The sequence below is a fragment of the Pelophylax lessonae genome, assembly GCF_965119305.1.
Source record: "Pelophylax lessonae genome assembly, chromosome: 1".
Classification (NCBI taxonomy): Eukaryota; Metazoa; Chordata; class Amphibia; order Anura; family Ranidae; genus Pelophylax; species Pelophylax lessonae.
In genome coordinates, this window is record NC_138768.1 from 849,849,559 (window position 1) to 849,861,592 (window position 12,034).

At 48.2% G+C, this 12,034-nt stretch overlaps 1 protein-coding gene across 2 annotated transcripts in view; it reads left to right on the forward strand.

Moving 5' to 3' along the window:
• The window catches only part of SIGLEC1 (sialic acid binding Ig like lectin 1), a 121,046-nt gene that overhangs the window by 88,076 nt on the left and 20,936 nt on the right, over nucleotides 1-12,034 (forward strand). For both annotated transcript variants that reach the window (XM_082243800.1, XM_082243801.1), the window contains 3 exons: nucleotides 798-1,097; nucleotides 2,248-2,502; nucleotides 11,668-11,964. In XM_082243800.1, coding sequence (XP_082099926.1) covers nucleotides 798-1,097; nucleotides 2,248-2,502; nucleotides 11,668-11,964 — 852 coding nt within the window. The remainder of the gene's footprint in view (nucleotides 1-797; nucleotides 1,098-2,247; nucleotides 2,503-11,667; nucleotides 11,965-12,034) is intronic.

A 12,034-nucleotide genomic window follows, 5' to 3' on the forward strand; every position in this document is an offset into this window, starting at 1 on the left:
AGATGACAATTAGGCCTCATATGGGCACACCAACCCATACACCCTTGTGAATGGCTGTCTTAAACCACATGAAATGCGCAGATGTTCCATGCAGACAGACTGTTTGAATTAAGCAGACCATCAAGCTGATCTCAAAGTGTACATAAGTTGGGGTACAATGCATGGATTAGGATGCAGTCCATCTGTGCATTCCAGGATATGCTTGGTCATTCACGTAGGTCCATGAAGCCAGCCACCTTTCATTGATTTGAACAGGCTGCCTGCACAGGTCTGCTAGGAACACCTTAGCATCCCTTTACCCAAGTGCATGTATCGGTACACCCATATAAATGAGGCCTTTGACTTTACATCTCTCAGGGCAGTGCTTTAAGTGGGTACGGTATGCACTGGTACTCAGTACCGCCACTTCCAAATATGGCTCTTGAGCATACCGCCACCTCTCCTTGCGCCTAAGCGTACCCGTACACTAATTTTGGACATCTGCGCCCTCAATTGCCTCCCCCAAGAATATTTCTCACCCCAGAGCCAGACCAGTCACCACCAGTGAGTCCCCCTGCTCCGGAGTCCCAGCCCAGGCCAGGGGGTGCTCTGTGGGGACCCTGATGTGGGGTGGGGGGGGGACAAAATTTATAGGCTATAATAGAGTACCGGCACCTCTTTTGGGCCACTTAAAGCACTGTCTCAGGGTACCAAGTAACTTTATCATTTGTATATCAATTAAAGTTATATATGAGATATAGAAATGTGTAATGTTAAACTGTGAAGACTTATTTGAATGTCATTATATCACCTCTTAGATGCACCAAGAAACCTGGAAGTCAAATCTTTTTTGGATACTGAGATGGGCAATGTTGCCATTATAGTGGGAGCAGTGGACAGTAACCCACCGGCAGAAATGTCTTTATTTAAGGATGGGAAAATTCTGGCTTCTTCCATTGATGGCAGAACTTCCGATAAGAGGTTACAAGCCTACATCTTGCCAGACACACTGAGGTTGGAGATTCATAACGTCAAGACAAGTGATGAAGGGACCTATGTCTTCATGGCACAAAACAGCCATGGAACGGCACAAGGCTCTGTGGCCTTTACTGTAGAAGGTACTGACAAACCCAATGAAGATATATCAGAGAATTTGGTAGATACATAATTTTGTAAGTTTGCTTATAACACTCCTCATTACTATTACCAGATCAACCTTACTTCTTACATCCTCATTTCTCACCTAATTTAGCTTGGGGCTAGACAGTGTTTTCCAAGCTGCGATACCACAATAGAAACGGTAAGCTTTAACATTACCTACAGGTATCGGAGCTTGCTTCTTAGACCAACCCAGTATTGGGGTGTAATGGCAGTACCTGTACTTTATACCTTAAAGTAGGATTTTACTATTAATGTAAAAAAAAACAAAAAAACTGCAGCACTATAACATAACAAATATCTATAACAATATAAGTACAAAACAATGTGCATAGATTTTATAATTAAATTATTCCAAATTTAATATAAAAAATCAGTCCTCAGTCCAAAGTGTTATCAGAAATCCACAAATAATGTTCGCAGATAAAAAAAAAAGGAAAATAAAGAAAGCATCTTCACTCTCCGTAGTGTTAAAGCAGCAATCTATCAGAAGGTGTATAGTGCACCCCAACCAAATGTGCAATACAGATCCTTACCAGAAATTGTTGTCCTCTGTATTGCAGATGATTATACAGCACTTAGGGGGGTTAAGGGTCTCCCTTAAACCCATCAGCTTCCTCCGCCAGAGCCAATAAATATTGTACCAGGTCGCTCAAAGATAAGATATAAAGGGCACTCTCATAGTGCGGAACTGTATGCTGTATATTTAATAAAAACATAAAGTGCACACTCACATGATAATAGAGCAATAGCAGCTTTAGAAGCATATAGGACTACAAATGGCATTCCTACGGGCTTACACAAACTTGGTCCCGACCATCCATAAAGGTCCACACGCGTGATGATGTCACCCCCCTACGCGTTTCATCATAGGTGACGTCATCTGGGGAAAAGTGAGTTCAAGTATCTGAATCTCTGGTGCTTACATTTATACGTGAGTTAAAGTATCTGAATCTCAGATGCTGGCAGCTCTCTGTAAATTTATATAACCTGAGTGCAGTGAATTCCCTGTTCTATTTTAGGATTTTACTATTGATTAGATAGTCTTAGAAAAAAAACTGGTTATGAGTTTATTTGATTTAATATGAATGTGTTGTATTATGTGACTAGGTGCCCGTGTCCTTGTCAGCCCCTCTACAGAAATGAAGGAAGGTGACTCTTTCACATTGACCTGCCATGTCCTGGATGGAGCTGAGTCTGTGATTGGTTACACTTGGTATAAGAATGGACGGTGGCTCCGGGATGGCGCTCTGGCCTCTTTATTATATGAGAAAGTGAGCAGTGATAATGCAGGTTCCTACTCCTGTACAGCGCATAGTACCAAGGGCTCCAAGACCTCTCCACTTGTCTCCATCACTGTGCTGTGTGAGTACCCATCACTTATACACATAGCTAACACACATATTAACTAGCGAGAATCAAGTCAGGAAAATCTGAAATTCACATACTAATTATGCAACTGAATGTAAAATCTTGAAATGTGGGCATCCAGGCTGGACATTATATAATATTTTTACAAAACAGATTACATATTTTTACATTGACTTTACCTAAGGTTTTATTTTGGGAATACAGATGTCATAATGATGACTCCTGAGCTGACAGGGGGAGAGAAGACAGGGGACATAGATAAGACATCTCCTGAAAATAAGCCCTAGTGTAGCCAAAATGAATATAAGACCCGATCTTATTTTCAGGGAAACACGATAATATTCAGTAAATGTAATGCAACAGAAAAGTGTCAGAAATGGCAGACATGCAACAGGAGAAGGTCAGAGACTGAAGATATAGTATCTAACAGGTTAGGTGAATTGTTGGAGACTGGGGACATGCTCCAGAAGACTGGTGACACATTGGGGTTGATTTACAAAAACGGGAGCTATTACATCAGAACTGGACTCCGGAGCAATTGAAGAAGGTGACCTGATCTGATGAATCACGTTTTCTTTTACATCATGTGGCTGGCCGGGTGGGTGGGTGTGCGTCACTTACCTGGGGAAGAGATGGCACCAGGATGCCGTATAAGAAGGCAAGTCGGCAGAGGCAGTGTGATGCTTTGGGCAATGTTCTGCTGGGAAATCCTGTGTCCTGCCATTCATGTGGATGTTACTTTGGTGTCCATGCCTCAATGGGTGGGTCCAGTGAATGCAATGTCCACCGGGAACCCGGCGATCATTCAGAAAGAGGCAGAACGGTGGTCTGTTTACAAGGCAGTTCACTGTTCTGCCAGAGAGGAAAATGGAGATCTTGTGTTTCTGCTAAACACGGATCTCTGTTTTCCTTTATTATTATTAATATTATTATTATTATACAGGATTTATATAGCGCCAACAGTTTGCACAGCGCTTTACAACATTAGGGCAGACAGTACAGTCACAATACAATTCAATACAGAAGGCCCTGCTCATTAGAACTTACAATCTAGAAGGGAGGATCCAGTCAAACAAAAGGTAATAACTGCGGGGGATGAGCTGATGGAGAAAATGAAAATACAGTTGTTAGGTGTGGGTAGAATAGGCTTCTCTGAAGAGGAGGGTTTTCAAAGAAATTCAAAAAGCTAGTAGGGTAGGAGATAATCGGACAGTTTGGGGTAAAGAGTTCCTTAGGATTGGAGAGGCTCTGGAAAAGTCCTGGAGGCAAGCATGGGAGGAGGGGACGAGGGAGCTAGAGAGCAGGAGGTCTTGGGAGGAACGAAGAGAATGATTAGCTTGGTATTTTGAGACTAGGCTATTGATGTAGCTAGGGGTAGAGTCGTGAATAGCTTTGTAAGTTGTTAGCATTTTGAATTTATGTGTTGAGTAAGTGGAAGCCAGTGGAAGGACAGAGGGGTAGCAGACACTGTGTGACTGGTAAGGTGGATGAGTCTGGCAGCAGCGTTTATGATGGATTGAAGGGGGGATAGCCTATGTAAAGGTAAGCCAATGAGAAGGGAGTTGCAGTAGTCGAGGCAAGAGATGACCAGGGAGTGAACTAGGAGCTTTGTTGTGTCTTTGGTTAGAAAGGGGCGTATTTTGGAGATGTTGCGGAGGTTGAGGCGGCAAGATTTGGACAGCGATTGGATGTGGGGCTTAAAGGAGAGTTCAGAGTCCAGGATTACACCAAGGACCTTGGCATGTGGGGATGGGGTGATAGTTGTGCCATCGATTTTGACAGAGAGATCAGGGGAAGGGGAACGTGGTGGAGGAAAGATTATAAATTTTGGTTTTATATAGACTGAGTTTGAGGAAGTGGTGTGACATCCAGACTGATATAATATATCTGCTAGTAAATTTGTGATACGTGAGGAGACTGAGGGAGTGAGCTGAGGCGTAGAGAAATAGATTTGGGTGTCGTCATCGTAGAGATGGTATTGGAAGCCGTGGGAGGCTATCAACTGACCCAGAGAGGAGGTTTAGATTGAAAATAGGAGAGGTCCAAGAGCAGAACCTTGGGGGACACAGGGAAAGGAAGAGTAGAGGAGGAAATAGAATTGTAAGTAACGCTAAAGGTGCGGTTGGATAAGTAGGAAGAGAACCAGCAAAGAGTACAGCCACCGAGACTAAAGGCGTGAAGTTTTTTTGAGGAGGGGGTGGTCGACCGTAGCAAAGGCAGCAGAAAGGTCCAGAAGTAGGAGTACAGAATAGTGTCCATTGGATTTGGCCGTTAGTAGATCATTTGTTTTAGAAGAGCAATTTCTGTGAAGTGTTGAGGACAAAATCCAGACATGAAGGGGAAGGGGATCAAGAAGACTATTCTCGGCAAGGTTGTCGCTTAGTCGGTTGTAGACCAGACGTTCAAGGTGTTTGGATAAAAAGAGGAGCAAGGAAATGGGGCGTAGGTTGTTAAGATTGGTTCGGTCCAATGAGGGCTTTTTAAGTATGGGGCTGACTGGAGCATGTTTTAGAGAGTTGGGGAAGATGCAAGAAGAAAGTGAGAGAGTCCTTTAGTCAAAACACCTCCTCCACAGTTAGAAATCACTCCCAAGAAACACAGTTAACCCTTTGATCGCCCCTGATGTTAACCCCTTCCCTGCCAGTGTCATTTATACAGTGACAGTGCATTTTTTTAGCACTCAGTGTTTTGGTGTCACTGGTCCCCAAAAAGTGTCACAGGTAGTGTTAGATTTTTTGCAGTCCCGCTATAAGTTGCTGATCACTTACTAGTAAAAAAATATAAAAAAAACAAAAAGTCCCCAAATCTATCCCATAGTTTGTAAACGCGATAGCTTTTGCGCAAACCAATCAATATTCCAAAAATATGTATCAGAATACATATTAGCCTAAATTTATGAAGAAATTAGATTTTTTTAAATTTTTTTATTGGATGTTAGCAGAAAGTAAAAAAATAATGTTTTTTTTCAGTTGTTAGTCTTTTTTTTTTATAGCGAAACAATTTTAAACCGCAGAGGTGATCAAATACCACCAAAACAAAGCTCTACAGTATTTGTGGGAAAAAAGGACATCAATTTTATTTTGGTACAGCGTCGTACAACTGCGCAATTTTCAGTTAAAATAACGCAGTGCCATATTGCAAAAAATGGCCTGGTCATTAAGGGATGTAACACCTTAAGGAGCTGAAGTGATTAAAAGAAATCAGTGCTAAACACTTACAGAAATCCAGTATAAAAATTAGCTTTAATAGATCCAAGACATCCTAGAAATCAGTTGAGCAGTATACAGGGTTGGCGTGGTACCTCACGGACATAGACTCTACCGACGCGTTTCGTTCGAATTAACGCCATCTAGAAATCAAGGAATTCACCTGCATTATTTAGAACATCACTGTCATGGTCTTACCTCCTTGCTGTTCTCCTTCGTTTGACATGTGCTGGCGGCCATCTTGGTTTCTGGGTTTCTTGTAGCCTCCCACCCTGCGGCTCCTCCTTCCCACTGGGAGGAGCTGGATGCCTAGCTCATATATATAGGAGGTCTGTGGCTCAGTTCCCTGCTTGGTCCTCCTGTGTTCACATGCTACTAAGACTGCTGCTACTTCTGGTTCCTGTTCCTGGCTTCGTCTGACTACCCTGTTGGTTCCTGATCCTGGCTTCGTCTGACTACCCTGTTGGTTCCTGATCCTGGCTTCGTCTGACTACCCTGTTGGTTCCTGATCCTGGCTTCGTCTGACTACCCTGTTGGATCCTGATCCTGGCTTCGTCTGACTACCCTGCTGGTTCCAGACCCCTGGCTTCGCAAGACTCTGCATCGGTTTCGCCATCCGTTTGGACTTTTGCTTTATAGCTTGTTTTTCAATAAAGCTGTCTTATTTTCACTTATCTGTTGTTGTACGTCTGGTTCATGGTTCCGTGACATTAGGACCAAGCCATGAATTCTGACGGTACAGGGCCATCCTCGCTACCCACGCTGGTTGCCAGACTTGATCAGCAGGATCACCTGTTGGGTCGGGTCGCCGTGGCGTTGCAAACCCTGCTTGAACGCACGGTACCACAGGCCATGAATTCTGACGGTACAGGGCCATCCTCACTACCCACGTTGGTTGCCAGACTTGATCAGCAGGATCACCTGTTGGGTCAGTTCGCCGTGGCGTTGCAATCCCTGCTTGAACGCACGGCTCATTTCGCTCCCGTTGCCGATGGGTCGGTTGTCGCTCCTGGGTCCGCTCCGGTTGTTGCGCCAGAGTCTACCCCGACACCTGTTGTTGCGCCTGCGGTGTTTCGGGGTATGTCCGGTTCTGCCCCCCTTCCACAGCGCTTTGGGGGAGAGCCAACTCAGTGCCGAGGTTTCCTTAACCAGGTGGGCATTTATTTCGAGTTGCTGCCACATGCCTTTCCTACTGAGAGATCAAAGGTGGGCTTCCTGATCTCGCTGCTCTCGGACAAGGCCTTGGCCTGGGCCAGCCCTTTATGGGAGAACAACAATCCGGTGGTTGCCGAGTTTTCCGGTTTTGTTGCTTCTCTTCGGAAGGTATTTGATGTGCCGGCTCGTGCTGCCTCTGCTGCGAAGCTCCTTATGTCCATCAGACAGGGTTCACGATCCGTAGCTGAATACGCCATTGAGTTTCGTACCCTGGCAGCAGAGGTGGGCTGGAATAATGAGGCTCTGGTCGCTGCTTTCTCTCATGGTCTCTCGGATGCCTTGAAGGATGAGGTTGCAGCTAAGGACCTACCAGTGGAGCTCGAGTCCCTTATTTCTTTCCTGATTTTGATTGACACCAGACTCAGGGAGAGACCTTCCTTTAAGGAGAGTCTGCGGAGGCCTCCTAACAGATTGGCGCCTACGTTTGCTGTCCCACCCGTGCCTCCCTCTCCTCCCACGCCTCCTGGGGATGACTTGTCTGGGGGTGAACCCATGCAGCTGGGGTTTGCTCGCCTGTCCGAGGGGGAGAGGGTACTCCGGAGACGCGAGGGCCGATGCATGTACTGTGGTCTTGGTGGGCATTTTCGGTTGGCATGTCCGAACCGTCCGGGGAAACGCTCGCACCTGAGATCCTGTCAGGGGCAGATCTTGGGTGGAGTCTCCTCGTCCCCGGTTTCCCGTGTTGACAAACCACTGATCACTGTTGTCCTCTCCTGGGTCGGGGGCTCGGTGACGACCCAGGCGTTGGTGGACTCTGGTGCTGGTGGTTTGTTCATTGATAGTGTGTTCGCTGCCACCAATTCCATTCCTCTGCAGGCTCGGGGTTCACCTCTGGCTCTTGAGGCGATAGACGGCAGACCCCTTCTGCCGCCACACGTGACTCATGAGACCCTTCCAGTGGGGTTAGCCATTGGTGCCGTTCACAGAGAGTCGGTCTGCTTCCAGGTTATTTCGTCTCCACACTACTCGGTGGTCTTGGGGTACCCCTGGCTCCAGAAGCATAATCCGATTTTCGATTGGAGATCGGCCGAGATCCTCTCGTGGTCACCGCAGTGTGGGGCTAGTTGCATCCATGGGCCTGTCAAGTTGCTGTGTACTTCCTCGGACTCTCTGTTGCCCCCTGAATACGAGGAGTACCGGGATGTATTCGATAAGGTGCGCGCGGTTGCCCTACCTCCGCACCGCCCATACGATTGTGCCATCGAGTTACAATCTGGTGCCGTTCCTCCTCGTGGCAAAGTCTATCCACTGTCGGTAGCAGAGAATGAGGCCATGGAGGAGTACGTGAGGGAGGCGCTTTCACGCGGTCACATTCGCAAATCCTCGTCCCCGGCAGGGGCTGGATTTTTCTTTGTGAAAAAGAAGGGCGGTGAGTTGAGGCCTTGCATCGATTACAGGGGTCTCAATCGCATCACGATCAAGAACGCTTACCCGATACCCTTGATTTCCGAGCTGTTCGACCGTCTTAAAGGGGCTACGGTCTTTACCAAACTCGACCTGAGGGCGGCATATAACCTCGTAAGGATCAAGGCGGGCGATGAGTGGAAGACCGCGTTTAACACCAGGACCGGTCATTATGAATCCTTGGTTATGCCCTTTGGGCTGTGCAATGCGCCCGCAGTCTTTCAGGAATTCATCAACGATGTTTTCCGTGACCTGTTGCAGCAGTGTGTGGTGGTCTATTTGGATGACATCCTGGTATATTCTGAGTCCATGGAGACCCACATTCTGGATGTCAAACGTGTGTTGCAACGGTTACGAGAGAACAAGCTGTTCGGTAAGCTTGAGAAATGCGAATTTCACCGATCCCAGGTAACCTTCTTAGGTTACATCATTTCCGCTGAAGGGTTCTCCATGGATCCTGAGAAGGTTTCGGCTGTCTTACAGTGGCCCCAGCCCAGTGGTCTTCGTTCCCTGCAGCGCTTTTTGGGCTTCGCCAATTATTATCGGAAGTTCATCAGGGACTTTTCCATGCTAGCCAAACCTCTCACGGATCTGACCAGGAAGGGCAGTAATTCCCAGGTCTGGCCGCCCGAGGCCATCCGAGCTTTTGAGGCTCTAAAGTCCGCCTTTGTGTCGGCTCCGATTCTGTCGCATCCCAACCCTGGGTTGCCCTTTGTCCTCGAGGTGGACGCGTCCGAGACGGGAGTAGGCGCCCTTCTGTCTCAGCGTAGAACACCAGAGGGTCCTCTGCTTCCTTGTGGGTTTTACTCCCGGAAACTGTCTTCTGCTGAGTGCAACTACCAGATTGGTGACAGGGAGTTATTGGCCATCGTGCAGGCTCTTAAAGAATGGAGGCACTTGCTCGAGGGTTCGGTGGTTCCGGTCCTCATCCTGACGGACCACAAGAATCTGACCTACCTTTCTGAGGCCAAGAGATTGACACCACGTCAGGCCAGATGGGCTCTGTTCTTGTCACGTTTTAATTACGTGGTCTCCTACCTACCCGGTTCCAAGAACATCAGGGCGGATGCCTTATCACGGCAGTACTCCGACCTGTCCAGGGAGGAGTCGATTCCGACTTCGGTCATACCTCCGAATCAGATCCTGGCCGCCATTCGCACCAGCCTGACCTCTCCTCTGGGTGAGCAGATTTTGGCGGCTCAAGCCGGTGCTCCCTCTGGGAGACCCAACGGCAGATGTTTTGTGCCTGAGGAGTTGCGCACTCGGTTGTTGCGAACCTACCATAACTCCAAGACCGCGGGGCATCCTGGAAAGAATCAGCTGTCCTGGGCTGTTTCACGTCTGTTCTGGTGGCCTTCCCTACGTTCCGACATCGCCGCATATGTAGCGGCATGCTCCGTTTGTGCCCAGAGTAAGTCCCCTCGGCACCTTCCGGTGGGTCTTCTGCAACCCTTAGCCACCGGGGAGCGCCCATGGTCACACCTGGGGATGGATTTCATTGTGGACCTCCCTGCATCCCGAGGCCATACGGTCATTCTCATGATTGTGGATCGGTTTTCCAAAATGTGCCACTGTGTTCCTCTCAAGAAGTTACCCTCTGCACAGGAGTTGGCCACGATTTTTGCCAGGGAGGTCTTCCGGTTGCACGGTTTGCCCAAGGAGATTGTGTCGGATCGGGGGAGTCAGTTTGTGTCCAGGTTCTGGCGCGCCTTTTGCTCCCAGTTGGGGATTCATCTCTCCTTCTCCTCGGCCTACCACCCTCAGTCCAATGGGGCCGCAGAACGATCCAATCAGGCCTTGGAGCAATTCCTTCGTTGCTATGTCTCCGATCACCAAGACAATTGGGTTGACCTCCTGCCTTGGGCTGAGTTTGCCAGGAACACGGCGGTGAACTCTTCCTCTGGGACGTCTCCCTTCTTGGCCAACTATGGGTTCCAACCTGCCGTGTTACCGGAGGTATTCTCTCCCCAGGATATTCCGGCTGTGGAGGATCACCTTTCCGTTCTACGTGCTTCTTGGGTACAGATCCAGAAGTCCCTTGAGGTCTCTGCGCAGCGCCAGAGATTCCAGGCTGATCGCAGACGAGCGCCTGCTCCTTCCTACCAGGCCGGAGACCGTGTATGGTTGTCCACCCGCAACCTCAACCTTCGAGTGCCCACTCCCAAGCTGGCGCCTCGCTTTGTTGGTCCCTTCCGAGTGCTTCGCAGGGTAAATCCGGTAGCCTATGCCCTTGCGCTTCCTCCTGGCATGCGGATCTCCAACGTGTTTCATGTCTCCCTGTTGAAGCCACTGGTGTGTAATCGTTTCACTTCCTCGGTTCCTCGGCCTCGTCCGGTCCAAGTGGGCAATCGTGAGGAGTATGAGGTGAGCAATATCCTGGACTCTCGCCTGGTCCGCGGTCGGGTGCAGTTTTTGGTTCATTGGCGTGGTTATGGTCCTGAGGAGCGTTCCTGGGTTCCCTCCGCAGATGTCCATGCTCCTGCCTTGCTCCGAGCCTTCCATGCACGCTTCCCTCAAAAAACGTTCTTTACTCCGCGGAGGAGGGGCCCTTGAGGGGGAGGTACTGTCATGGTCTTACCTCCTTGCTGTTCTCCTTCGTTTGACATGTGCTGGCGGCCATCTTGGTTTCTGGGTTTCTTGTAGCCTCCCACCCTGCGGCTCCTCCTTCCCACTGGGAGGAGCTGGATGCCTAGCTCATATATATAGGAGGTCTGTGGCTCAGTTCCCTGCTTGGTCCTCCTGTGTTCACATGCTACTAAGACTGCTGCTACTTCTGGTTCCTGTTCCTGGCTTCGTCTGACTACCCTGTTGGTTCCTGATCCTGGCTTCGTCTGACTACCCTGTTGGTTCCTGATCCTGGCTTCGTCTGACTACCCTGTTGGTTCCTGATCCTGGCTTCGTCTGACTACCCTGTTGGATCCTGATCCTGGCTTCGTCTGACTACCCTGCTGGTTCCAGACCCCTGGCTTCGCAAGACTCTGCATCGGTTTCGCCATCCGTTTGGACTTTTGCTTTATAGCTTGTTTTTCAATAAAGCTGTCTTATTTTCACTTATCTGTTGTTGTACGTCTGGTTCATGGTTCCGTGACAATCACCAGTTGTTCACACTTTATGGACACTTGTTTATTAAATATCTATGTTTATTAAAGTACTCAACAGTCCAGCTGAGAGCACAAACCACTGTGCCAATGTTTTATTCATGGCATGCCTTGAATGTAACTGTTTTGGGAAACCATTTAATCTATGGATTTAATGCCAATTAAAGATATTAGCTTGCCTCTAAAGCTGTATTCCCTATTGCTCTTACTGTTTGATTTGCCTTCTGTCCTGACAGATCCTCCAAGAAACCTCCTAGTGACATCACTCTTTGAGCTGCAGGAGAGACAGCTGGCGGTAATATTGTGCCGCGTGGACAGCGAGCCTCCCTCTCAGTTGTCTCTTCTCAAAAATATGGAAGTCGTATCATCAGATGGATATCGTGACACCACCCAACGCGTCAGGTTGTCGCGCTCCCATAACACTCTACGGCTGGAAATAGAAGATGTGACAATGAATGACCATGGGGAATACACATGTCAAGCTAATAATTCCCTTGGTGCTGCGGAAAATTTGATTAGCTTCTCCGTTCAAAGTAAGGAGAAGCTGTAAACATAAAAAACATGGGGGCAGAAATTGATAGGATTGAAAGGATTGGATTGGAC